This window comes from Aythya fuligula, chromosome 3 (assembly GCF_009819795.1).
Source record: "Aythya fuligula isolate bAytFul2 chromosome 3, bAytFul2.pri, whole genome shotgun sequence".
Classification (NCBI taxonomy): Eukaryota; Metazoa; Chordata; class Aves; order Anseriformes; family Anatidae; genus Aythya; species Aythya fuligula.
Window position 1 is genome coordinate 111,855,947 of NC_045561.1, and position 25,501 is coordinate 111,881,447.

The window sequence follows — 25,501 nt, forward strand, 5'->3', positions numbered from 1 at the left end:
TTTGGCACCGAGGTGGAGATCGCACACACACCCCCAGCACGCAGGGAGGTTTGCTCTGGTGCTTTTACCCCACTGCTGGCAGATCAGGGATCTGCAGGGTGCGTGTTTGTAGCTTCCTGGGCAAAGCATTGAACCTCTGGGCTCTGGATAGCTCAGACTGGATTTACCTGGGTTGCATTAAGGGCATGTTGAGCTGTGACAGCCCTCATGCTCTGTCTGTGGAGTCTTTTAGCATGCTCTCGTTCCATTGAGACCACAGCATTTGCAGTTCTCTGGCTCGTCTGTCAGCCCGCAGCATTTCTACCTGCTGTTTCAGCTGCCTGATCTCACCTCTTGGCTGAGCTTTGCCATTTCCCATCGGGTTATGCCTTTCTCCATATCCTCGCTGCCAGCTCTCGACTCTTTGGGAGCTGTCAGAGAATAAAACTGACATTTCAAAGCATTTAAAAATGGTGTCGTTTTTCATCTGGGTGCTCCTGTGTGGGATTCTTCTGTGGGTTTCTTTTCTTACTGATTTGGATATTTTGGGATTCAGACATTTCAATTTATACTTGACACTAAATTAATTTGGAAAATAATATAGCAAAAAAATACTGTGTTTTCACACAACTCTAAGAGCTAGTGGCTAATTTGTTTCTGCAGATGAGAAGATCATGAGGCCTGGTCTTTCTGAACCTGGTCTTCATCTGGTGAAATAGCTCAGTTGTCTGAACAGTGAGGGGTTCACCCAGATGAGAATTATTTGATATCTTACAGCATAGACAGTCTGATTATAGCCTGGTAGGAACATTGTTCCTCCTCCCCAGTCCTGACAAAACTTTGCAGTCTACTGCAGATTAAAATCAATTTCTATAACAGTCAGTGAGAGAGAAAAATGATGTGAAAAATGTGTTTTATTTGTAATACTCAAGGGCATGCAGGACAAACTGAAAATCTGTTAATGTAACAATTTCCGTAGTCCCTTGGGTCTGCGATGCTACATAGCTGAGAGAAATGCTCTGAGCGAAGTTACTTTGCTCAGGGAGATGAATAATGTTCTTATCTAGAAACAGGCTAAAAGACAACACTCAAAAGATTAAGGAAAGCATCCTAAACCAAATCTTGAGGACATCACTCAATTCTATTTAAAAACTTGGGTGATACATGCATAAGGTAGTCCTCTTGGGAGCAGTGAACCTTCAAGAGTTCTTGAAATAAAAATGGGGAAACAGCCTTCACTCTGCAGTTGGAGTGTGGTAAAGCAGCAGGTGCTTGCTGGAGTTGGGTAACGCATCGAACATCTAGGCTTATTTGCCTGGTGAGCAGTCCTTCTGAGCTCGATGAAGTTCATGGCTTCTGCTGAGTCAGCTGCCCTTGTCTCTAAAGTAGTCTGCTATAAGAATACAGGGAAATAAAAAAATAAAAAATAAGGAAAAAAATCAATAAAATATTATTAAAATCATACACAGACTTGCTGTAATGGAGATACTTTTTTTTTTCAAGCTCAGATCCACCTCAGCCTCTAATCAGAAAAACAAATATCAGCATTTATAGCTGCACATTAAAAATAGTGGTGCATATATTCATGAGGTATTACCTATTCTACAGAATAAACACTGACCACTTTAAACCTAAGTCATTTGCAGAAATCTCTCTTAAGATGCAAAGAAAAGCTAATGCCATTTGTTTTCTCTTCACAGAGAAATCATCCAGAACACCACGAACTCCAAAAAATATGCATTGTCAAAACCATTGAAAATCTGGCCCTGGAAACATGTAGACCTTAGATTTTACTCAGGAAAACTGCTCCTGATCATAGCTTACAAATTATAAAAAAAAAAAAAAAAAAAAAAAGATTTGATGAAGAATTTATTACTGATGGTCTTACAGCTCATTCCAGACTAAACAGCTTAGTCAAAACACAAATGATTTCCACTTACTTGTAGACACCTCAGTGAGGAACAAATGCTAGGAGAAAAACGGGTCTAGAATTTCATTCCTATTCGGTGAAATGAGATGGGCACATCCATAGATTCAGATTGAACTTGTTTGTCCAAAAATATTCCTTAGAAATACCTCTGTCTCCACACTGAAAACCAGGGCTGTTGAGGCTGAGGCTATATCAGAAGGACTATCAGCTCTCGTGCATTTTATCCATCTGGATGATGTGACAGAATGATAGTACACTTGATATAGTCAGCCATATACTACAGCAGTAAGATGTGTAACTTATTTATCTACCTGGTTTAATCCTTGCCAGCACCTCCTCCTAAAGGGAAAACTACGTTTGAGATGCTGTCAGGATTCTGCAGCTTGTCTACAAAGTTTTGAAATATTCTCAAATGGGGAACAGAGATGGTAACATAAAGTCTTTAACACACTGAACCCAAGAAAGAGAAACTTGAGAGGGCACACAAAGGAAACTTTGGCAGAAGAGGGAAGGAAATGGGCACTTGTTAGAGAAGAGGTACTTTGTGACACAAAGCATGAGAGAGGAAACAAAACTTCATGATGTCTCAAGATTCACGTGTAGGAAAGGTGAGTAGGCAGAGAAAGAAAGTTTGAAACCCTTAGAGGGCAAAACTGGCTTTGAAGAAGTGGACTGTGAATCAGAATATCAAGGATAATGCCCAGAGGATATGTGCAGAAGACACTGGGTCAGGATTAGTTGTATGAGTTCAATGAGACGTGACTGTCAGGTCCCACTGTGTTCAAGTGCAACTAACAGAAAATTTGTACCAAAAAGATCAAGGCCAGAGACCATTCTGCAACCTGTTCACACCCCCGGAGGCTTTGGAACATGTGGGATGTGATGACTGGAGAGGGTTCAGCCATGCAGGAATAGAATAGCCCAAGTCTGTATTCAGTTGCCAAGGTTTTCAGGATTTGATAGCTTGTCAGATTAATTTTTTGAAGCTGTTTGCGAGAGCAGAGCCAGTCAGTGAAACACTGACATGCAGGCACACAGATGCATTCATTCATCTTACCGAGTTTCTCTACAGCTTCCACGCACACGCTGGGATACATGCCCACCTTGTAAGTAGCAATCAGGATGAAAGCATTGGTCTTCACAGCTATCAGGCCTCCATCTGGCTGGATAATACAGAAAAATGGCACAAGGTTCTCAAAAAATACACGTGCATGCATATTGCCTCACAATTTAGGCTAATTACAGACCTTTTTGCTCAAATACTCTCTCAAAGCCTAAGCCATGATGCAGACAACACACATCCACATGTGTTTTGAGGACTACTGGCTATTAAAGCAAGTCACTCAAATGCTTTTTTGTATTGCCTATCCTCACTTCCAATGCTCAATCATATGTAGCAGCATTAATAAGTGCAAGTAAAATAGGTATTTACATGAAAGCACATAAGTTTTTATGAACCCTACATCCCAAACTCCACCCCACTGATTTGTAATAATGACTGGAAAAAGACACTGAGAAGTACTGCATGTTTTCTGAACTGGGGTCCAAATTTAAAAGCAGCTCAGCCTTTTCTGCAGGTTACTCAGGTCGTTTCAGCATCCCACGAGGTAAGCTGATCTAACAGCTCTGGCAAACAGGCACTGCAGCTGGTGTTAGGGGTTTGTGGTGGACATGCAGGGATGTAAATATTCACATATGTGCACACAAACAGGAACCATTTAGCATCAGGGAAACACCAGAACAGTTCAAAGGAGGAACATATAACTGAAAGCGAAAGGCAGCTAGTTTATAGACTAACCATGGGGGCTGCACTTCTAATTTTAATGCAACTATTGAGGGACAGAGTATAAGTGCTCCACTGAAATACAGCCACCAGCGTCACCAAACTTGCACCCTCCAAGTATCCTACCCAAGTTTTACATCTCCATTTGCCCACAGCTGAAAAGAGGGAGCTCACATTGATGCAGCTTAATGCCTTGCTTGCTCTAAAGGCACGTGGTAAAGGAAAAGCATGGGTAAAGTGGTTGTGCCAGGAAAAGCATGGGTGAAACCTTCTCTTGTTGAAAAATAAATAATAATTTATTTATTACTAAAAAATAATTGATGAAAAATAAATAATGGTGCTACCCATTTAATTCCACTGCTGGAAAGGTGATGTTAAGAGAGAGAAGGAAAGAAGCATGTGAAGGCTTTCAGCTCGTGTTAAGGTATTCATGTCACCAGGCAGTGAAAGAAAAAGGATGTTTCCAAAGGTTTCAGGACTGCCATAGCTCTTGTCAACGTACGTTTTTAAGATAGATGGAATACTCATCTGCTCGGACACATTTATAGTGCTTCTGCTTGAAGTAGAGTCCTTCCCTTCTGACTTGCATTAAGTTATTGTAGAAACTGTAGATCAGGTTTATGGCATTCTCTGGTGGCACCTATGTTCACACAGCACAGTGTTATGGACCAAAAGGGTACGTCTTTGCAGGGATGAACAGTTCTCCACCCTCCCACTTTCTTTGATAGTTCACTTAAAATTAAGATATTTTTGAGTGGAAAAAAAAAAAAAAATTGAGCCTTTCTATAGAGTCCGCTGAATTTCTAACATCTCATTTGAAACAATCTGCTTAATCTATGGGTACTATCTGTGCAGTCCCACTACTCACCAACACTTCTCTAGGGAATTGATACACCCAGTGGTGACTGGAGCCCTCTGTTAAAAGGCAATGAAGGGCAGGACTCAGCCTTATCATGTACTACAGTACGAGCAGAAGTGCTGTTATTCTGCTCTGTTTATCAGCTGATAGACAGTAAAAACAGATAAACTACATCCGTATCAGAAAACTAGAAGTGTCAAGGAGCATTTCTGGGTACTGTTATAACAGTCTAGCTACAGATTTGGCCTGGGCCAGCAATTCACAGGCAGTCTGGAAAATGAGAATGAGTGAGGACTGCTCCCCAGAAGCAACTTGGTCGAGCCTCTGTTTCAGGGTCATAGTATGGACACGGCCATGCCACAGCAGCATGTCTCAGTGTCAGCACATGGACCTAAGAACATCTGCTTTACAAGCACAGGGGGGATCACTGAGTGCAAGTGCTTCAAAACAACCCCTTGAAAATGCCAGTTAACTGGCATCTTTCTTCCAAAGATCAAAGGTGTGAAATTAGCAATCAGCTTCAGAAGATAGCTCTCAGAGCAGCAGCTAGGCTGTACCCATTTAGCTCAAGCTCTGAGGCTGAAAGAAGTCGCCGGTCCATTTAGTATAGCGCAGAACTCCCTGACATGATCACTACTTTGTGCTCTGGATTCCCGGAGTTTCTACCACTGCTGCCACTTCCCAGGACACTCTTTCATCACTTACATAAAAGCCAATGGTTGATGCACAGACTTTTCTTTCATTTATGTTGATAATAGCTGCATTTTCCACGTGCTTTGTTCTGATAAGACTGTCATTCAACAAAGCCTGAAGTTGGCTCATTTTCCATCTGTTCTGTGAAAAGAAAGAGATGTATAAATGTTCGTTCTCCTCCCCTCTTATATTGGAAACCAGCTCTTTCTCCAGGGAGAATTTAGGAATTTAGGCAGAAATAATGCTAAGCCTCAGATAAGAAAAATAACAATATTGAAAAATCCTAAAAATCAGAGAACAGCCGAACACTAAGGAATGAGATAAAACTTGCTGCAGCCAGCAGATCAGAGCAGAAATTGGGGTGTGAAGTATTGGTTGCTGGGCCTGAACAAACATTTTATTTTAAATGCTCAGCGTGGCAGTTTTTAGACCTTTGGGTCAGTGCAGCTCCACGAGGATGCTTTTTGGAAGTAAACCCTACATTTATCTCATTATAGTGTATCTCTGGCTGTCTGCATAAGCAGCAACAATCTCAGAATCATTGAATCATAAAATGGTTTGGGTTTGAAGGGACTTTAAAAATTGCCTAATTCCAACCCCCTGCCATGGCAGGGACACTTCCCACCAGCCCAGGCTGCCCAAAGCCCCATCCAGCCTGGCCCTGAGCACCTCCAGGGATGGGGCACCCACAGCTCCTCTGGGCAGCCTCTTCCAGTGCCTCACCACCCTCAGAGTAAAGAATTTCCCCCTTATAACTAGTCTAAATCTCCTCTAGATTTAGAAAATCCTCTAGATTTATTTACTTTTTAACGCGAGGGTGGTGGAAATGAGGTATCACAATCAAGGAGAGCTGTCAGGCTTATCAGTTAACGTGGCCAACGGCCTGCCACAGGGACATCGGGCCAGCAATTATTAATAATTTTTGAGTACTTTATTAATAATTTTTGAGCACTGAGGGCGCATTTGACTTTAAAACCGATTATACATGAGGGGCATGGACCCCTCCAGGGGCCTTGGCTGACAGGAGGCAGCGCCCCCCGCCCGCCTTCCCCGCTGAGCTGTTGCCATGGCAACCGCGCCCCGACCGTCGCCTACCCGGCTCCTGATTGGCTTAGCCGGCGGGGCGCTCCCTTTCTGATTGGTTGAGAGCGGCCACCCCGTGTCGGCGGGGGGCCGGGTTGGCGTTGCCGCGGGCTGTGAGGGCGGTGGGCGCGGAGGGATCCGGCCGCTCCTCGGCCCCGCCTTGCCTCGCTCCAGCCGGGGATGCCGCCGGTGGGTGCCTGCCCTGGGGCCGGCGAGCCGAGCCGCTGCCCGTGCGGGGGGTCCCACCTCTTCCGAGAGGCGGGAGGTAGTGGGGAGGGACTATTTCCTCAGGCGGAAGGACTCGGAAAAGGGTGTGTGTGTGTGAGGCGGTTCTGAGGTGCGAAGGGCGCCGCCATTTTCGTACAGGACCGGCGCTGTGGTTTTGCCCTGAGGCGCGGCCATGGCCGCCGCCCTCGCCTCCTCTGGTGGCTTCCCAGAGCTTCCTTGGGGCTGGTGAGGGGATCTCAGCTTGGGGGTCACCTCTATGAGGCCGGTGAGGGGTTCCCCACTCCGGGATGCCCTGGTGAGGGGGGCTCGGGGCACTACTGTCCCGCCCTGGCTTTGCCTAAGGCTTTGGGCTTTGCCTCAGGGCCCGGGAGGCTGCAGGGCAGGGTGTGCTGGGACCCAGTTCTGCCCTTGTGGCCTTGAGGGGACCCTGGCGTTCTCAGTCACTGATGTCCCCAGCCAGTGGAGGGACCAGGTGGTGGAGGTGTTTGTGGGCCCTCCAGATGCCTGCGCAGTATCTGTTCTAATGCTTTTCCTTCTGTCACAAACCAGCAGTCTGGGTTGTCTGCCCAAAACTGGCAAGGTTTCAAATCATGTCAAAATGCCAGATTCACTACATCTCATTCATTATCTACCAGGTCCTGTTTGTAGGCTTGTGCCCAGTTTGCCTCAGAGGCTGATGTTCCCTTGTGGCTCTCCTCCTCCAGGCACCTGAAGGAGTAAGGGGGGACAGAGCCACCAGAAGTGCCCAGCTGTGCTCACAAGGGGTGATAGCCCAGTGTGACGAGGAGATAGGGATGAAGACAGGTGTAAAAGATCTCTTAAGAAATAGCAGCTGAGCATTTTGTGGATGTTGGATGCATAACAAGCTGGTTTTGCTCCAAGTACTCAGTACTTTTTTTTTTCCTGTTATTTGCATATAGATTCGAGAAGTGGGACAGCTCTTTCCCTTGGAGATGAGCATTCCCTTTCTTTTTGTACTTCACAGCTCAACAGCATGACTTGGCCTTAAAAAAAAAAAAATAAAAAAAAATATTAGCATGCTTGTTACATCACTTTAGAATTAACTAAAAATTACAATGCTATAAATCTTTATTAAAATTGCTGGAGGCCTGATGAGAAACAGAAGATTTTGAAGGAAACCCTTTTGGAAAATTTCATATGCATTAAATACTGGTCCTCACACCAGTATGCTCTAATGCAGGAAAGTTTCTTTAATTTAAACAGCATTTCTGTTATGAGAGAAAAAAATTTACATGAACATGGTGGATTTTTACTTAGCAATTTTACTATTTCTTCTGCCTGTAAGGATTTTTTCTCTACACACAAGCAACAGAAGTAATCTTGCTTTGGTTTTTGTTCCTGTTAGACATGGTAATTACACGTTAGGTAGTAAGTTGAAGTATAAGTTGTATTTAATAAGTTAAGTGTGGTTGGACTTGATCTTGAAGGTCATTTCCAACCTTTAAGATTCTGTGGTTCTATGTGAGCCTGCAGGGCAGCTTCTTTTAAAGGCTTTTGTCAGAACAGGGGCTTTTGAGAGGACTGAGGCACGTGTGTAAGGATCCTTACCTTTTCTCACAGAAGTGATTAATCTGTCTTCTGAAAGTTTCTGCAAAAACTTGTGTTTAGGCAGAGCCTGCGTGTGGATTGGAGCAGGTGGGAGAACATTCTGTGCTGCTGAACAGAACTCACGAAGCAAGAGAAACCTTTAAAAAATGATTTTTAATCCTGCTGACAGCAAACCACGATGCACGTGTATCCAGCAATCATTTTAGTTAGTCAGAGATATTCCCAGGTCTGATCATAATAGAACAAGCTTTTATTTTGGTCTGCTTTTTGCCTAAATAATTCTGTAAATACATCATTTCCTGGAAGCACTGTCTCTCCAGTAAATCTGAAATAAGTAGCATTTTAAATAGGAATTCCCGTAAAGACTATTTTATCTCCATGTTTCTCCTGTCTCCATTATAAATCAATCCAAATGTACTGGTAAACATATAATACAGGAGATGGAATTTCCTGCTTGGTATCAGTTAGTACTTTAGTGTAAGCTTCATCTGTCAGAACTTTAAAAACCACGAAAATACAGCTATCCCTTTGGTGGAACGTTGCGGTTATCGGAAATCACTTTTACATAATTGAAAAAAGCACAAAGGATAGAAGTAAAAGGGGGTGGAATTTGATGACTGAAACGTTTTCGAAGCTGGCAAGCATTCTGGAGTAATTTGTGAATCACTTTGTGTCTTGAAACAAAATTTACTGCCCATTTATCATGGAGATGAGAAGAGACAGTTCCTATCAGAGGGAGTATCTGGCTAGAAACTCAATACTTCGTCTCCCTCCGTTTAACTTACTGTGATACAAAACCACTGTTGGCATGGGCTGCCAGCAGGTAGAGTTCCTTTGGAGATTTGTAACATCATGTGTCTGGAATGCTAAGGAAATCAGCTTCTTCATGTTTATGCAGTATTTTTATACGTTTCTGAATGTTTTCATGCTTCTCCCAGACTCATCCGATGACGTGTGCTGTGAGTAGCCCAAAGACTCCCTGGCAGCAGAGGCCGAAGTGCCCCAGCCGTGTAACAGAACAGGAGCAGCAGAAGCTGTGGCAGGTGAGTGATTTTCTGCCTGCCTTCAGCTGTAAATTTGGCTGTGGAGAACCAAAGTTCAGGACACATAAAATGAGGACCTGCAATTGGGAACGCAGGACATGCAGGTGTAATTGAGTTCTTGTCTTGGAAACAGCATCTGATACCCCCTGAAGTTCTAGCCTGCCACCTCGCCTGTCCTTCTGCTTGCCAGGGCTGGCACTGGCATCTGCCTGAATCCATTAGAGTCCCACTTAGCAGGATCATTCCTGTGTTTTTGTCTCTGCCTCCTAGGCATGTTCAGAAATGTGTCTCACAGGAAAATGCATGTGCATCATGTGCAAAGGATGCAAATGCATCCTTTCAGCATCCAAGTCCTGTGTGAACCTTCCAGAGAAATTCCCAAATTTAATGCCGGTCAGCAGCACCAAATTCAGAAATGCTGTTGCAGCCTGTCTTAGGTACGCATGACTAGGCTGCTGACTCAGTAAGCAGCGGTTTGATATTACAAGAGCTGCTTCAATTGACTGCAGAATTGAACCTAGAGCTACGTTTATTTGAAGAAGAGTGTCCAAACCATTCAAATCGTTGTTCTAAACCAGGATATCCCGATCTCCATTGCTTCTGTTCCACGTGTGTGAAATGTTCTTCCCCGGTCCTGAAGCTTCCTGCGAATGGCTGCAGGATGCTTTGTTCCTGCAGAGGACTGATGCTGTTTGCAGGGCACTGTGGTCTGAAGAGTGTAGGTGAACTTTTGGTTATATTCCAGTTTGTAGCTTGATCATGGATCCTAGATAAGAACCTGATCTCTACAAAGCAGGTTGATTTTTTATGCAGACCTTTCCCTTTTTTTTGCATTTATCCAGAGGTTCCCCTCAGCCCCAGCAAGGAGCAACGCAGCAAACACTTTTGACTGCAGCAGATTCTTTGGGAAGAAGAATGCCACCAAATATTGGCTGACACAGAAGGGCTTACGTCACTTGAAGGTACAAGTGGAGGAATGAGATAGCACAGGGATGAAGGGAGGAATGGAAAAGGGTTGTTTGCAAGGTTCTGTCAGTCTCAGATATCTGTGTCATTGGGAAGCAGAACAAAGAACTCTGAAAATAGTAACCCAGGGGGGTTTATTGAGCCCTTATCTCCCTGTGAGGTAGCTTTATTGAGCTCCATCTTACTCGGTGTGTTGGAATTTTCCACATGAAACCTAACCAAGCTTGGGCCTAGCTCTGTGCAGGTGCTTCGGAGCTGTGTCACCCTGAAGGCAGAGTTCCCACCTGCTCCCAGTGCTCTGAGCGCGTTCTGCTGGTGTTCTGCTCACGGGGCGATGCCTGGGCCTGCCTGGTTTCAGAAAGCTGCTGTGATTAAGTGATGCAGATATGTCAGATGGAACATAACATGGAACTTTTTGCAGATATTAGGATGAAAGGGCCTTAATACACACCTGAAATTCAGATTTCTCCTTTTTTTTGATGGTCCTTGCCAGTTCCTGCCCTGTCCTCCCTGCCTTGCTTCAAGGACTGTGTCCATAAACAATAGATGAATTTGGTCTGTATTGCCTGTGCTCCTTTACTAGGTGCCGGAGTTGCAATTAATAAGCTGGACAGTGCAATAAATTACCAATTTACAAATCAGGTTGACAACAGCAGAGCATTTCAAGGGCTGTTGTTCTCAAACCATGTTTTAGTATCCTAGCACTCATGATCTGCAGAAAGAGTAAGATGAGGGTGATGCTAGAGGAGAGCTTGGCTGATGTCCCAAAAGTCACTGAGATTTAAGATGCAGGCAGATTTATGAGCAAGGCAGAAACAAGACAGTTTCCTGCTTTGGAAGTTTTTTTCTTGTTACCTTTCTTCTTCCACCTGTTCTCCTTTGTGGAACTCCTGCACTCCCAAAACGCTGCTGCTGCCACATTGAATCCAGCTCCTCACAGCAAGGCCCCCTGGCTGTGTTTCTGCTGCCTGCCTTTCATCACAGCACAAGTAGTTATTTTGAATTCAAAGGGAGCTCTCACTCCTGCTTTTACTTCTTGTGTTTTGTTGGCATTTTGTCAGGCAGCCCCTGATGAAAGTCGAGGCATCATCGCTTCTGCTCAGGCCATCTTGGACAGAGAAAATTATTTTGTGAGGGTAAGAAGTGATTTGTCTTTTCTCACTTGCTGTGTGCTTTCCTGCATGTAAAAAATTTTATCTTCATCAGTGAACTGTGATAAAATGTCGATTGTCTGTATTCTTGGAAAGTTAAATTTAGAAGCACAGGCTTCTGACCTCTTCAGGATGGGACTGAAGTGGTAACACCTGAAATAAGAGTTTGAGAATCCTCTCTCTTCAGTGACTTAGCTTTTGTTTTGGGGGTGGGCCTGTGAGTAAAGGCCAGGAGGGCTGATCTGATCTAGCAGATTGCCTCTGCTGGAGGAGATCTCCTTCTCCCGCTGCCTCTCTTGCACTGTCTGGTGCTTATCAGCCTCCCACGCTGAACAGATTTCAGGTCACTAACCTGGGGTGAAAAAAGTGGGTAGTCCTTGGTGTTGCACTACAGCTTAAAAAAAGAAAAAGAGTGCAAAGAAAAGCTTGGTGGGAAGAGGAGAGAGGGGGGAGCAGAAAGGAGGACAGAGAGCAGGGCAGCAGTGCCCAGTCAGATCTGATTAGCCAGGCTGTGCAGCTGCCCCCATGGACTCATTAATGTGTTGGGCCAACGCGCTGTATGGGTTTTATTTTCCATCTTTCACTTAGGAGGTGGACAGGTATTTGAGGCACAACAATTTCTTAAATCTGAGGAAGAAGGAGATCCTCTACAAGAAATGGCTTGAGGATGTTTCAGAGCCACTGCTGCAGAAAATTGAGGACAAGATGGGCAGCCAGTCGAGTGACGAGATAGAGAAACGGAAGGAGGAACAGCTCACCCTCTATTTAAACTACTGCAAAAAGAAGGTATCGAGAAATAAATTTCTGTCATGGAAGCAGTTGCTTGTAGAGGGCTGTGAAACATGTTTGTGCCTTTGGGTGCTACCGGTCAAGCTTTATGAAAGGAAAAAAGCTGGGAGCAGACACCAGCAGTTTCCTTCCGTGTGCATGTGGGTGAACAGCCCCAGCACATGGGTGCTGTCGCACTGTGCTCAGCACTCACAGGAGTCACAATGGCTGTATGAAATACTTGGTTTCACTCTGAATTTCCCATCCCTGTTTACCAGATTCCTTGGCTCAGCTGCCTGCATCTCGGGATGGCACACCTAGAGTAAGAGCAGTTAGATATCTCCCAGGGACAGAGCAGGTTTATATACAGGGCATGCTTTTGTTGTCAATGGAAACCGCTGCACAGCGGATTTATGTGGCTGTAAACAAGCTTTTACAGTCCAGAAACGAAAACCCTGGGGGAGCTGTGGTGTTTTAATGACAGCAGATGGTTTATTTTTTCGAAAGCCTGATGTGAAAGCCCCATGCATTTAAACTGCACTTAATGACCACGGGCTGGATCAGTCCTGCTCCCGAGGTCCTGGCGTTTAGGACACATTGGGTGTGCGCTGTCCTTATCTCGGTCTGCATCAGCCCATCCCAAAGCTGTGCCCATCAGGGTGCCCTCCAAAAGCCATGGCTGGTGCACTGGGACGTGTTCTCCCCAGATGAACACAGCACCAGTGATGAACCTCCAATCTCTTTTTTCTCTCCTCCTTCTTCCTCCTTTTGCTCCCTCCCCCAAGTCTCTCACCGTTTTGCCTCTCTCTCTTCTGTCAGACTCCCCAGTGCAGCGTCTCTTGGCTTTCTTCCTGCTGTGTGCTCCCTCAGGGGACTGCCAGGCTCCAGGGAGCTCAAACCCTGTGGCACTGCCCAGGTGCTTGCTGACGGTCTGGGAGCAGCACAGGTTCTTGGGGCCTTGTTCCTGCAGGCCGCCATCAACACAGCCCTCTCTTCACTCACTGTAGCTCCCATTTTTGGGGTCTGGATATGTGCTGCAGCACTCCTGAACTGTTCAAAGTGTAGGATTTCCAACTCCGAGCTTGAAACCACAACCATCAGCCTCCAGAAAGAACTATATAAGGCCAATACCTCGATGGGCTGGATGCTCCTTCCTTGCTCAGGCCCCTGGAGAACTGTGTCCACAGGAAAGCTGGAAACATTCATCTGAAGGAAAAATGAGGCTGGTGGGGGCTTGGTCACTTTTTTTTCTTGTTAAGATCTGTTTCCTTCTCTTACCAAAACCTTTCTCCATGAACAGAATTTCTATTACCTAGCCTGCCCTAGTAGCGATTATCATTTTAGACTGTATTTATTTCTGTATGCTTTGTGAGAGCACTTCTAACGTGTTTATGCCTGTGATAAATTAAATTTGGTGTAGGTATTTTCCTGCTATGCTTCAGTCACCTTCCTTCTGAAGCGCAGTGTGTGAAAATTAGGAAACCCTTTAATTTTTTGTTGCATTTGTGCTATGCTCTGTGCTATCCCCAAAAGCTTCTGAGACCTGACCCTCTACCCGCTTTTCCTGCAGGGCTATGTGGCTTTGGAAACTTACGACCCAGCGGAGTACGACCCGTTCCTCCTGCAGAGGAGCACAGAGTGCTGGAAGGTGCCGTGCTTGGTTAGCCCTGGGTTTAGGTGCACCCTGTGACTGCAGAAAGTTAGTGTTAAAGAGCAGGCAGCGTGTTCCTGACTTGCTGCTCTGAGGCTGGCTGAACAAATGTGTTTCTCGAGAGGCAGCACAACAGTTAGAGTGGATAAGGTCTCTCCTATTTGGCTACCTAGTAAAGGATTTGCTAAAACATCAATTTTATGGTACCAGCTCCCACTGTATTTAAATCCAAGAGTGCCTGAAAATGATTTTCACTGGGAACACGGTGTGAATCCACACTACTTATATGTCAAATATTAGGTTGATGCTCCTCTGTGCTAACCTTGAAGCTCACACTTGCCTGACTTTGAGACAAAATCCTTGAAATCCTTGCCTCCCTCACAGGTTTCAATACCAGCCTTACAGGACCCTCTGTTAGAAGCCATTCAGCGAAAGTTCGTTGAGACAGGCATTGTCAAGCAGTGCGAGACAGGTACCTTAAATGATCGGTGTCCCTCGGAAGCACTTTCTGGCACCTTCCTTGGGGCAGCAGGCACTCACACGAAGCGTTTCTTTCCCTCAGGCAGGCTGTGCTCCGCCAGAGAGGTGAACGAGCTCAGTAAGGCAGAACCGCCGCTGCTTCCTCTGAGCCGGCAGCGCATGGATGCCGTGGCCTGGCTGAAGATCCCTCCGCTCTACATTGCGAGCGAGGCCCACCGGACCAGGAGGTGAGAGTTAATGTGTGTCTCGAGAGGCAGCACGACAGTTACAGTGGATAAGGTCTCTCCTGTTTGGCTAAAACTGAAATTTTATGGTGAATTCTGCTTTATTCTGAATTTCTCATGAGAAGGGAGCATTGGTGGAGGGAAAGCCCTCAGGCATGGATTGGACAGCAGGGTATATTAATGGAGAGCACTGCTGGTCAAGTGAAAGTAAATGGCTTTAGGGGAAGATTTCCTGTGTTCCCTGTATGCAGCCTGGAACCAGCCCTAGAGTTCAAGCCATGGAACACCTTCTGGATGCTTCACTGGAAAATCTGAAAGGATTTAATGTTCTCCAGTGTTTTTTGTTTGTTTTTAACTATTACTTTCTAGATTTTGGGAGCAGAGTGGGGTCATACTTGTGTCACAGAGCAGCTGAGGTTGGAAGGGACCTCTGGGCTCAAAATACACCAGAGCTCACTTACGCTTTGAGGATATGATACAAGACAGAAAATGAATTGCCAAACAGTCCCTGGGTACGTGCTTGTACTGGAGCACTCACCACCTGGCTTCCCTGGGGTATTCTAGCTCCAGCTGAAGGCTGTTCAGAAAATGGGGCTGCAGCAGCTCTCAGCATTTGCAGCTCTGAGCTGCAGAAGCACTGAGAGGGAAATAAATGTTTGGGATCAGGGAAGAGTGATTTTTTTTTCTAATTTTAGTTGCTGACTTTTTTTCATCCCATGTCCCAATGCTCTGGTTCCCCCCTTTCTGAAAGCCCTCTGGCTCTGCCATTGCAGTGCAGCACCGAAAGGCAGTTTGCTCCCTGGTGACAAGAAGAGCCGAGCTCACTGGGGAGCGGATGCCCTCCCAGAGCCAGGCCCCCTCTCTCCTCTCTGCCCCTGCCCCAGAGTTTTATGCCCAAGGCCTTCTCCGGTGTAATGCTTGGAGCAATTACAGGCTAACGGCAAGTTCCAGAAGGAAAGCCGATCACAAAGACAAACATTTCCTGGCGTGACTCAGTGTGGCAGAGAGGTAGCGCAGGAAGCTGTGCCGCACTCTGCAGCCTTGGCCCTGAGCGAGCTGCCAACGGTTTGTGTTTGTGTTCACAGGCTGCGAGTCGTGGAGCACCACACAGACAGCAAGAGCTGATGGCACCGGTCCTCCAGCTGACTGCCGCGGCAAGCAGGGCCATCAGAAGGTACCATATGCAAAATGTGTTAGGTCTGCCAAAGCAAGTGGTAACAGGCCAGGTCTCCCCAAAACCTGCAATAAACTCATTGTCTGAAACGTCTGCTTCTGAACTACTGTTACCAGCAGCCAAAGGAAGGTAGGAGATGTTGCTCCCATCATTTCCAGTTCCAGCCCTTGCTGTTATCCCCACGTCTGGCTCTAGCTACAGCTCCTGAGCCTGACGCATTTCATCTTACCAGAACTGGGAATGTCAGCAGTGGGCACAGGGAATGGCAAAGCCTGCACTTAGCTTCAGCTGCGGCCGTTTTGCACAGAGCTGAAAGAGGGCTCCTGGGGTGGTAAGAACAAGCTCCCTGCGAACGAGAAGGAGGTGCTCTTGCTGATGTGCACGGTTTGCACGAGTGTGCAACAGAGCTGCTTAGAAAGCACCGAGAAGGCTGCTGCAGGCCTGACAGCGTAGCGTGGTGTCCGCTGTGGTCCTTGTCTCCCTGCTGCTGTGGCTGTGCAGGAGCTCTGGTGGCAAGGCCTGAGCACAGAAACAGCTCCAGTCTACCACTGTACAGACACAGTCCGTCAAGGGTTGCCAAGATTTAGTTTTATTTAGGATTAGAAATACTGAACCACAGAAAACTGTTAAAAGTAACAGAGGTTTACTCAGCCCTGTAACAGGGGGGTACACAGATGGCAGTCAAGTGTGGATCTGTCGACATCGGGAGGTATTGCAGCACCCATGGAAAACAAGGGCATGCGCTATCCAGAACTGCATGCTGTGCTTTTTCAACAAAGCAGTTAAAGGAGGCAGTAAAATGGTTACAAAGTATCAAATCCTTTACATACTTTTTTTCCCAATCAGCCCAGGTTTTGGTGCCAAGAGAAAGTTTTTGCTTTCAAGCCGTCTCATTTTACAGACTCCCATTGGGCTAACAGTTCCCCCAACCAAACCTTTTAAACTTTTAATAAACTTTTATTGAATTTAATCCTAGAAGTTTTTCTCATTATTTCACATTCCCTTGTACAATAAAATATACTTTTTAAAAATCACTATGCATCAATAAACATCTGTAGACAAATTACATTAATAAACTTATATTTTACTCTCTATATACATGTTGGCAATGTCAAAGCTTCAAGATTCACCTGGAGGTCTGCAAAACCGAGGAAATGTACACAAATAACTTACATTTAGGAAAACCAAAAGCCGGAGGAGTATTTTTCCACATCATTGTGGGTCACAGTATTTAAAATATTTTTTTTCTAGTTACTTTTTACAACCACATTGTCTCAGCAGAGAATGATTAACCAACCAGAAGCAGAAAGAAAAAAAAATCAAGTTGCAGTTACTGATTTCAGTGCAGAACTAAGTCAAGTAAAAAACTACACTTGATTCTTAAAGAATATACAATAGAGTGGAGACCTCTCCAGTGCTAAGGCTTCTTCAGCATTTAGTCCTTACAACTACCGTCCTGAGGCAGGAAGATTCCAGTGGATATCACTTTTCATGTTTTAAACGGAATGATTCTAAACTAAACCATTCCTCAGTCTATACATTAGACCAAGTGGTAAAATACACGCGCGTTTCGATGCCACATTTCTGCTTAATACTTTTTATGGCCCTGAAAAAGGAAACATTGGCATCCAAAAACAACATTTTCCAACATAATAAAAAGGCACTGAGCTATAGTACTGTACATACAGTAACATCTGTGTTTGCATAGATCGACAACAACTTTGAACGCAGCAAGGGAAACAGTAACTGAGAGGGAACACGGAAGCAGCAGGAATTCTTGCTCAATAACCAGCTTAGGGCAAAGAATCTTTTGGGAAAAAAAAAAAAAAAAGTTCAGTCTGTCAGTTTCGTTTGTCCTTCATAAATTAATAAAGTGTTCTTAGAGGAGTGTTTTCTGCTCAAAAAGCTGCAGGTCAAAACGGACCCAGACTTCCCCAGTTGGGACTTCATGCAGCAGTAAGTGTTTAGTTGTGGGGCCTTTGCTCTCTTGTTCCGTTCGGATTTTCGCTACTGGAACTTCAGTGCGACCCAAAAAATCTGTTGGGCAAACAAGTAAAAGATGTCATTAAGCAAAGACACAAAGCTTAGAAAATCTGAAAGCAGGAGGTTAACCAGCAGGGATGGAGACCAGCACAACATGTCAGTGCGATCTGGCCGACAGTTTCTCCATGCAAATTCAGTGCAGCTCGGGCTTTGACTTCACACCGTAGCTTTGGGTAGTCACCCGGTACTACTGTTGTTAAAGACTTGAACTTTCCTTTCTGCAACAATTCAAATTTATGACAAGTGACAATCTCGACAGAAAGAGCAAGTTTATAGCCAAAGGGATTCAGTTCTAGAGCACTGCTCCCAAGCTTACTGGCTGAGTGGCCCCCAGCTCTGTGTACATGTATATCAGCCAGCAGTGACAAAAAAGGGTTTTTTAGAAGACAAAGTGCTATGGTGTTAGAATGGAAAATACACCTTTATGTCACAGTTTGATCCAAGGCCTTTAAAAATACAGATCCCTCTCAGTAACGCAACTTCCAATGTTTTCCATGTCAGCATTAAGTAATGGAAGCGATTTACAAGTCAGCTGCAGTGCTACACGGACCATAAAAAATGCAATATTTGGGTTCAGCCAACTGGTAATTAGGCTTGTAAGTCATTCTTTTTACAAGAACAGCAACCTTGAACAAATAATGCCACAGCGGGTATAGGGTCCGATTCAGAAATGAAATGCCCTCTTTCATGGCCATTTCATATATAAGCACAAGAGAGTGCTGTTGCAAGGTGCATTTAACAGGAACTCAGCTCTCCAGCTGGGAGAAGAAGCCTTCCAGCAGCCACACGTCAGCTGAGCCACAGAAAGTGTGTTTGCAGAGGGCAAAGTCACGTTTCCTTGCAGGAGAAAAGATGAAGAAGCTATAAGCCAGCTCGGCTCAAGGCAGTACCTTGCAAATCGGCAGTAATTAACCCTGTGTCAGAGCCCTGAAGAAGCACTTTTGAAGAGCACCAGAAGCTACTGACTGCCAAAAATATGTTTCGTTTCCAAGAGAAAAAAAACAAACAACACACAAGCTTATCAAGCTACTGCAGTGCAAATATAACCTAAAGTATTATTTCCAGGCACCGCCTACAATGACAGAGAAAAACTGCTTTCAGTTTCTGTTGTCTCCCCAGCTTGACAGAAAATACTTCTGCTTCTGATGCAAAAGCCAGAGTGGGATCAAATCTTGACTGCTGGGGCTATTCAACCTCTTCAGTAATCAAGTATTTTTTTTACACAGCGTTTCTCAGGAAGCAAGTGTACCTACAGGCTCTTGGAGCCACTGGTGAGGAAATCTGTTATCCCTAGTCACAAAAACACGCTCTTTTCCTAAAATAAAGGCTCACGCACTTACCATCGGGTGAGAATTGATCCCTGTCGAACATGGTGATGCACAGGACATCCTGATACAGGTCCTTAATGAAGAACTGGCAGTTGAAGTTCCACTTGGGGTTCAAGGTGTCCTGCATGGTCCTCGTCGTGTAGCTCTGAGAGCCCATGCTGATTTCACAGTAGGGGTTGCTCTTCCCTAAACACAGAGGCAGCGATGAAATCCCTCAGCAGTGCAGAAACCTCCCTCCTCTCAGCGAGCCCTGCCAGGCATCGCAGTGCTCTGAGCCTCCTGCCCGCACTCACCGTTGGGCTTACAGGCCTTTAACTCCGTTGCTTCAATCACGTGCACCATCAGGCGTCCTATTCCTGACGTCTTCTGGGAGCGAGCTGGGAACGACAAGCCAGAAATAAATGGATTGGCTGCAACCAGAAAAACTGGCAGCAGATCTGGGGATCTGAGAGGTCCCACACAGGCACTGGGGCATCTTCAAGAACTGGCCTTGCTCCAGTGTGTGCCGGGGATGAGAGGAGGACAGGAACTCAGTACCTTGATAAGCTTTTTCACGTTTCTTCTTCTCGGTCTCGATGTACTGCTCGGATGCTGCTTTGATTTTCTGGACCCAGGCAGTACTGCAAAGAGCAATCCCTACGGTGAGCGCTGTACCACAAGCAGGGAACTCCTCATCATTGCTGACTTTACCCCAACCTCTTTCACCATTTTTTCCCCCACTGGATTTCAGAGGAATTGCAAGTCAATTCAAGGACTACTACAGAGGTTTTGGATTCAATCTTATGCCACATTTCCCTATCAGCCTAAATAAATGAAATCAGAACTGCTGCTTTATTAAAGTCTGCTGCGCCACATCAAAGACTGACTAGGACTGGGGAAGAATTTTATGGGATGTGGGACTTTGCAGTCCCAAGCTATTCTCTACAGCTAGGAGCAGTCGGTGTGAACACGGATTTCACTGCAAGAGCTGCCACACAAGCAGAACAAAGTGAGAGAAAGCTTCCCATTCAAATGAGAGTCAGAGGAATTTTATGTCCTGCTTGGGAGGCTGAACCCTGTCCTGTGAGCTCAGGGCCCCCCTGTCTGCTCACTGGAAACAGCCCCAGCCACGTTCAGGAGGGTTCATCTCACACCTGTGTTTGCGCTACTCACCGCTCGTTAATGTTGTCGGTTTTAAGCGTGTAAACCCTGTCGATGTGCGATATGTGGAAAACTGGCTCATCGCTTGAAGGGTCCGTGGGCAATTTCACGAGGACTTCATTGAGGAAGACAGGCTGAAGGGAAAGCAAACATCAGTGTAGCAGTGGCACCCTGGCAGTAAGCAGAAACTTGACAAGGATATTTAAATACATGGTTTTCCTGGAGAGAAAACTGAAGTTGACACAGGAAGAACAACCAGATCGCGATCACCACAAAAAATTGCAACAATGGACTAAGAAAAAACTGCGCTGTCAGTAAGCCTCACGCTGTCCTCCTAGCTTCGGAGCTCTGTGAAGGGGACAGGACTGTAAGAAGAGATGTAGTGTGGAACTGGAAATCCTGCCTGCATGGAGCAATTTTCCAGGTTGCCTGTCTGAAAGCAGCCCCAATACTGAACTCTATCTCCCCAGCTCCAAAATATTGAGAACACTGACCAGTGAGCACGTGCTGTGTGTATACAGAGACTGAAGTTCTTAAAAACTTGGCTCCTGCCACTATTTGGAGTCCTAAACAAACATGCATATGTCAAAAAACAGCTCAAGCCACTGGAGACCTAAACAATCAGGCACACTTTAAAAAGGCACAAGCACGCTGCACTTTCTACTTTTTTCAGAAGGTCAAGTACTTTCTTGTGGGTGCAAGAACTTCCACAAGCTTAAGTTAAGGCTCCTGATTCTGAGCATGGTGCTGAGCTCCTCAGCAGCAGAGTAGACACGATGCTATTTCTGCTCCTGCAGCATGAAGTGGAAGGAAGTGTTCATTCAACCAAGACAAAGAAGCCCGTCCTTTTCAGGGGGTTAAACCGAATGACATTGGCATGTTCTGTCTGCCAGTACACGCCTGTGTGACAGCAAAAGATCAGACAGATGGTGAATCCCAGCAGACAAAACAGCATTCCTCAGCAGCAGCCGTGTCCCACCAGATCAACGTGACCACGGGGCATCTTATCTCACTCACCATTTTGTACATTTTGAACTGGGAGTTGGATTTGGGGCTGAAGAGTTTATCGGAGCCAGAAGAGACAAATTGTTTCACCATGTAGGTGAGCAGCAGGAAGTCGTTGAAAAGGAAGCCGTACAGCTCCTTGCTGCTCTTCGCCTTGTAGAGCTTGCCGCTGTGCAGGAGTTTCCGTGGTCCCAAGCAGTTCGTCAGGGAATTGAAAACTGGTTGCTACGAGAGAAAAAAATCCATCATCATCAGCAAGTTAATGCTCCTCCTCACAGTGAAGACTGCTCAAACTGCTCAAAATCCTCTTCTCTTTTGTTTAATGAAGGTGGAGTTAAGAAGAGCCCACAGAGTCACGAGTTGCTCTGCTCATTTAGCTATCTAAGTGGTGTTAGTTTTACGCTGGTAAATGGAGGTTTCTCCACTGCCAAAACCAGGCACAAACAATGGGGGCTCATCGTACTACGGCTGCGGGCAGAATTTAATAAAAGCTTCTCTGCCAAGGGCTCAGCAGTGGATCACTTCCCAATAACAGATATGAGCAAGCACTCCCACTTCACCCCTGTGGCCCTTCCAAAATGAACAGCAGAAGCCCTGGCCGCACAGCGCAGCGGTGCAGCTACCTCAGCGAGTCCTTCGCACTGCACGTGGGACTGGATCCACTCCAGCCTGTCCGAGTTCTCCTTCTCACGCACCCCTTCGTTAACCTGAGAGCACAGCTCCTCCGCACGCTCCAAGGCAAGCCTGAGGTTACTGTGGTCTGGGTGATTTTCTGGAGTATTCTCTAGAATCTGGCGCAGAAAAAAATGGGAGAAACCAAGAGAAGAAAAGATATAAGCAAAGGAACAGTTCCTCCACACTCTCAGAGAAATCCCTGTAAAGGGATAATGCTTTTCTACTTTTGCTTTAGAGACCAAAATCAAAAGCATTCTCCCCCAAGGCTTCACTTGGGGTACTCACACTCTTTATAAGCAGAGGGTAGCGCGTTATTCTTTGCATCGGCTTCAGGAGGAAACTGGAGAGGGGCATCCCTTTGCAGCGAGGGTCCAGGGCGAGTTTCTAGGGTGCAATCCAGAGATTTAACAGAGACATTGCGTTATTCATCAAGGAACAGTTCCTTCACTGCACTGAAAAGAGTCTGATCAGATTTATTTTTTTTCAGGTATTCCAAGAAATCTTAGACTTTTAGGTCAGCAAACAGCACAGTTCACTGGAACAAACAGGAAAGCCAGCGCTGTCACTGTGCTCAGGTGCTTTGCCAGAAAAAGCTGTAGCATCATTGTTCACGTGGAGTCCTGACGTTCAAAAGCATTCTAGCTTTTATTTTGACATAATGTGCCTCACTTGGGTTGCAAAAACAAACCACAAAGCAATGAAAGAACCAAAAGCCTGATGTCAAAGGTTCTGGCATTTCTCCTTTACAACCTCCTTTTTCTCTCTTCAAATCCCCAGCATCAGCTGCAACACGGCAGCAATTATTTATTTCTGTATTTATTTTTTATGCTGCAGCCCCACCATTCAGACACCCTGCACACACCCCACTGGTTTGCAAGTTGCATGACGTGTTTGGGACAGCAGCCTTCTTGTTTTAACTCTGCAGACTCCTTTGACCACATATATTTTGGAAAGGCACTGGCACCTTGTAGAGTTAACCAGTACACTGAAGGAATGAGTGACAAACAGGGAAATGGAGCAATGTACTCACTAAAGACATACAAAAAGCACACACAGTGCTATCCATGGAAGGTTCTTGTCTATTTTTGCAAGATTTTGTTCTCTGGGTTATTTTGATCTGGTCGCTGCTGGTTAGACAGGCTCCTGTCATTGAGGAAAGGAGAAGGTACGAAAGCTGCTGAAGAAGATACCTTTAAGTAGTCTTTGAAATCAGCATCTTCATCAGTTTTCTGCTGCAACAATGAGGCCCCGTTAAGCTGGCAGCTGCAGAACCGAATGTAGGCCTGCATGTGGGACAGTTCTGCTGCCAGGATGTCCCCGATCATCTGCACAGGCATTTTTTCTCCTCCTGTTTTCTTACGCACTCGCAAGGCTCTGGAGAGAAAACAAATCACCATCCAACACTGCTGCAAGGCCTAAATCAAAATTCTTACAACACGCAGCTGCGAAAGGATGTGAGCCTCAGAAGTTCAGGCTGCAGGAAGCTCAGTGTGGCCTGAAAGATGCCCGACAGGGTCTGCGTGACTGAGACACTCCTTTGAGGCTTCTAGGACAACTGCTGTGTTCAAGCACCATCCCACTACAGCACACTGTTAGCCACTCTGTCTCCCCAAAGATTATTTTTAGAGAACAGAAGGTGGCTTTGCAGAGAGCTGGGGAGAACACCTCCCATGCTCGCTGTTTGCTGCAGGGCTCTGTTTCTAAGAGACTACAATAAATGTGCATCAGTTCTTGCTGTTTATTCCTGCCTCTCTCTTGTAACATTTCCTTCTTTCTGAGACGCTCTGAATGCCTTCAGCTGTTCTGAATGCACACGTACACAGCAACTAATCGGCAAGGACAGAAATATTTACTGTAAAACCAGAAACGTCCTGAGGGAAGGAACAAGAGGATAAAGAGGAAGAAGAAAACACAAAAGGTGAAATTCACAAAAAAAGTGAATTCTTACTTTACAAGACAAAAATGTAAGTACTCACTTCAGCAACTTTGTATTTGACATGATGAGTTCCTTCCAGTTAACAAAGATCAGCCCCATTTCCCCTTCCGTGAGGCAGCCTGAATCAGCCATTGGTTTCTGGAAAACCTGTGGTCAAAAAAAAAAATCATAAAGGTGAGAAACTCTCCAGAGACAAAACCACGCTCTCATTTAGATTAGCAGCGATCTTGCTTTTTTTATGAACGCTCAGCGCCCAACGTCTCCACGGAAGACAAAAACAATTCCTCTCCAGCTCTTGTGACAGCCGTGCCTGTTTTTCCTACACGTGTGACCTCGTTCTGATGGTGGCATCACCACTTGTGAAGCTGGGACAAGCGCTGGGACCCACAGGCTGACCATACAGCCTGAGAACCTTCCTGCAATTTCAGTCAAACGCTGCAGACACTGCACCTGTCCCATGCCCAAAGTGGTCACAGCTAACACGTAGAGCTACCCCTTCCTTCCTTCCTCCATGCAACACCTCCGGATACCAGAACACCTCTGCAACTTGCTCTATTTTAAGGTGTAACACTCCACCAGTTACTTTATGTAGAGAGACCAAGACTCCCAGGACTGTCTAATGCTGGCCCACCTAGCAGGGCAGTCTTGCTTCTAGAAATAAAGTCAGAGACAAAGGCAGATGATCAACTTTTATGGTACTTTCAGAGTTTGTCATGAGCCCGTGCAGCTTTGCCAGACAGCCCATCAACCTTTGCCCCTCGTCTTTACACTGAGCGTTGGCCCAAACTCTTAAGAGCAGGGTTTGGAAAATCCTAAGGTCTTTGTAGAGCAATGTCTTTCACAGCGTGACTTTTTAGCCTGTTGGGTGACCACGTAATGTTCACTAGAAAAGGAGGTGCTCACACAATGTCACTTTCTTCCTCTAGCATTTCCCAGTTTCTAAGGATCCCTTTACTTGCTCCTGTTCTGTAGGACCAAGGTGGTGTTTGTCCAAACACGTTTTCACATGCACGACATCTCACCTCTAAGACAAGCTGGAGGTCGTCCATGTACCTTTCTTCCGTCTGGATGAGTTCATGGATGTAGCCCTGTCTTTTCCTCTCTATGGGTTGCATAGTATCAAGGCTTTGGAGATCAGCACACCCTACAAGAAGCAAGCCAGGAGTTTAGATCCCGCTCAAGCCACCACATCTGGTGATTTAACAACGTTGCATCAACACAGACCAACCCATGACTCAGACTATATGCACAGCTCTTCTTTCTTGGGTTTCAATAAAAAACAGTGTAGTGGTTAGCCCCCTCCCCTCTTTGTGCCAGGTTTCATTCTGTCACCTTTTTATTTCTTCGAGCATCCCTTTATGTTGAGCTGTGATGCAAATGAGAATTCCTGACTTCATGTAACTCCATTGATCTTATGTTTTTTTCCCCCTCTTCTCCTTTTCTGCAGTGCTGTTTTCAATCACAGTTGTGATTTTCTCTTACCTTACACAGTGCCTGTTGTGAGACGAAGTCATCCAGAACGTGTCTGGCATTAGTTCATGACATTGCACCTTTAACCTCCACCCCATTTCTAAAACACTCTGCCTTGATTATTAATTTACTCTACAAACCACCAGCAGAAGTTTGCAAATGTGTAATGCAAAATTCATAGTTGCACAAACCTCAGAGTTGCACAACTTCTTTCTGGTTTAGAAACCAAATGAGCCAGGGATACGTTGAATTGGTTTGATGCATTAAGTATAAACAATCAAAATCATGCAGAGGAACACACAGACATCCAGGGACACAAACCC

General features: G+C 45.6%; 3 protein-coding genes across 8 annotated transcripts in view; 1 reads left to right on the forward strand and 2 right to left on the reverse strand.

Annotated features, from left to right (window-relative positions):
* Positions 1-1,091: 1,091 nt before the first annotated feature.
* Positions 1,092-6,350, reverse strand: PFN4 (profilin family member 4). Its single transcript, XM_032184405.1, has 5 exons — positions 6,340-6,350; positions 5,257-5,385; positions 4,195-4,332; positions 2,967-3,072; positions 1,092-1,372 (listed from the first exon to the last, which is right to left on the reverse strand). Exons 2-5 carry the CDS (start codon positions 5,371-5,373, stop codon positions 1,344-1,346), a joined length of 390 nt encoding a protein of 129 aa, XP_032040296.1. The 5' UTR covers positions 5,374-5,385; positions 6,340-6,350; the 3' UTR covers positions 1,092-1,343.
* A 105-nt stretch (positions 6,351-6,455) lies between these two features.
* FAM228B (family with sequence similarity 228 member B) lies at positions 6,456-16,551 on the forward strand. 4 transcript variants are annotated; one of them, XM_032184401.1, is made up of 9 exons: positions 6,456-6,516; positions 9,063-9,167; positions 10,010-10,129; positions 11,195-11,269; positions 11,873-12,070; positions 13,623-13,700; positions 14,088-14,175; positions 14,266-14,410; positions 15,493-16,551. In XM_032184401.1, the coding sequence occupies exons 1-9, from the start codon at positions 6,508-6,510 to the stop codon at positions 15,530-15,532; spliced, it is 858 nt and encodes a 285-aa protein (XP_032040292.1). In that variant the 5' UTR covers positions 6,456-6,507; the 3' UTR covers positions 15,533-16,551. The 4 variants fall into 4 exon arrangements, with proteins under 4 accessions (XP_032040292.1, XP_032040291.1, XP_032040293.1 ...); XM_032184400.1 differs by lacking the exon at positions 6,456-6,516 and adding an exon at positions 8,895-8,947; XM_032184402.1 differs by lacking the exons at positions 6,456-6,516; positions 13,623-13,700 and adding an exon at positions 8,895-8,947.
* The window catches only part of ITSN2 (intersectin 2), a 78,019-nt gene continuing 68,937 nt past the window's right edge, over positions 16,420-25,501 (reverse strand). For all 3 annotated transcript variants that reach the window (XM_032184397.1, XM_032184395.1, XM_032184396.1), the window contains 11 exons: positions 24,731-24,852; positions 23,749-23,855; positions 22,963-23,146; positions 22,058-22,156; positions 21,721-21,888; positions 21,110-21,322; positions 20,105-20,226; positions 19,490-19,572; positions 19,246-19,329; positions 18,965-19,138; positions 16,420-17,618 (listed from right to left, as the gene is read on the reverse strand). In XM_032184397.1, coding sequence (XP_032040288.1) covers positions 17,461-17,618; positions 18,965-19,138; positions 19,246-19,329; positions 19,490-19,572; positions 20,105-20,226; positions 21,110-21,322; positions 21,721-21,888; positions 22,058-22,156; positions 22,963-23,146; positions 23,749-23,855; positions 24,731-24,852 — 1,514 coding nt within the window. In that variant the 3' untranslated portion in view covers positions 16,420-17,460. The remainder of the gene's footprint in view (positions 17,619-18,964; positions 19,139-19,245; positions 19,330-19,489; positions 19,573-20,104; positions 20,227-21,109; positions 21,323-21,720; positions 21,889-22,057; positions 22,157-22,962; positions 23,147-23,748; positions 23,856-24,730; positions 24,853-25,501) is intronic.

What these genes read in the sequence shown, in the direction of transcription:
- PFN4 (XM_032184405.1), bottom strand. Translation starts at nt 5,373, where the DNA reads ATGAGCCAACTTCAGGCTTTGTTGAATGACAGTCTTATCAGAACAAAG. An exon ending in CATCAACCATTGGCTTTTAT is followed by an intron (nt 4,333 to 5,256) that starts GTAAGTGATGAA and finishes GTGTGAACATAG; the next exon opens with GTGCCACCAGAGAATGCCAT. An exon ending in GGAAGCTGTAGAGAAACTCG is followed by an intron (nt 1,373 to 2,966) that starts GTAAGATGAATG and finishes GTATTCTTATAG; the next exon opens with CAGACTACTTTAGAGACAAG.
- FAM228B (XM_032184400.1), top strand. An exon ending in AGGGCTTACGTCACTTGAAG is followed by an intron (nt 10,130 to 11,194) that starts GTACAAGTGGAG and finishes GCATTTTGTCAG; the next exon opens with GCAGCCCCTGATGAAAGTCG. An exon ending in GAGGCCCACCGGACCAGGAG is followed by an intron (nt 14,411 to 15,492) that starts GTGAGAGTTAAT and finishes TTGTGTTCACAG; the next exon opens with GCTGCGAGTCGTGGAGCACC.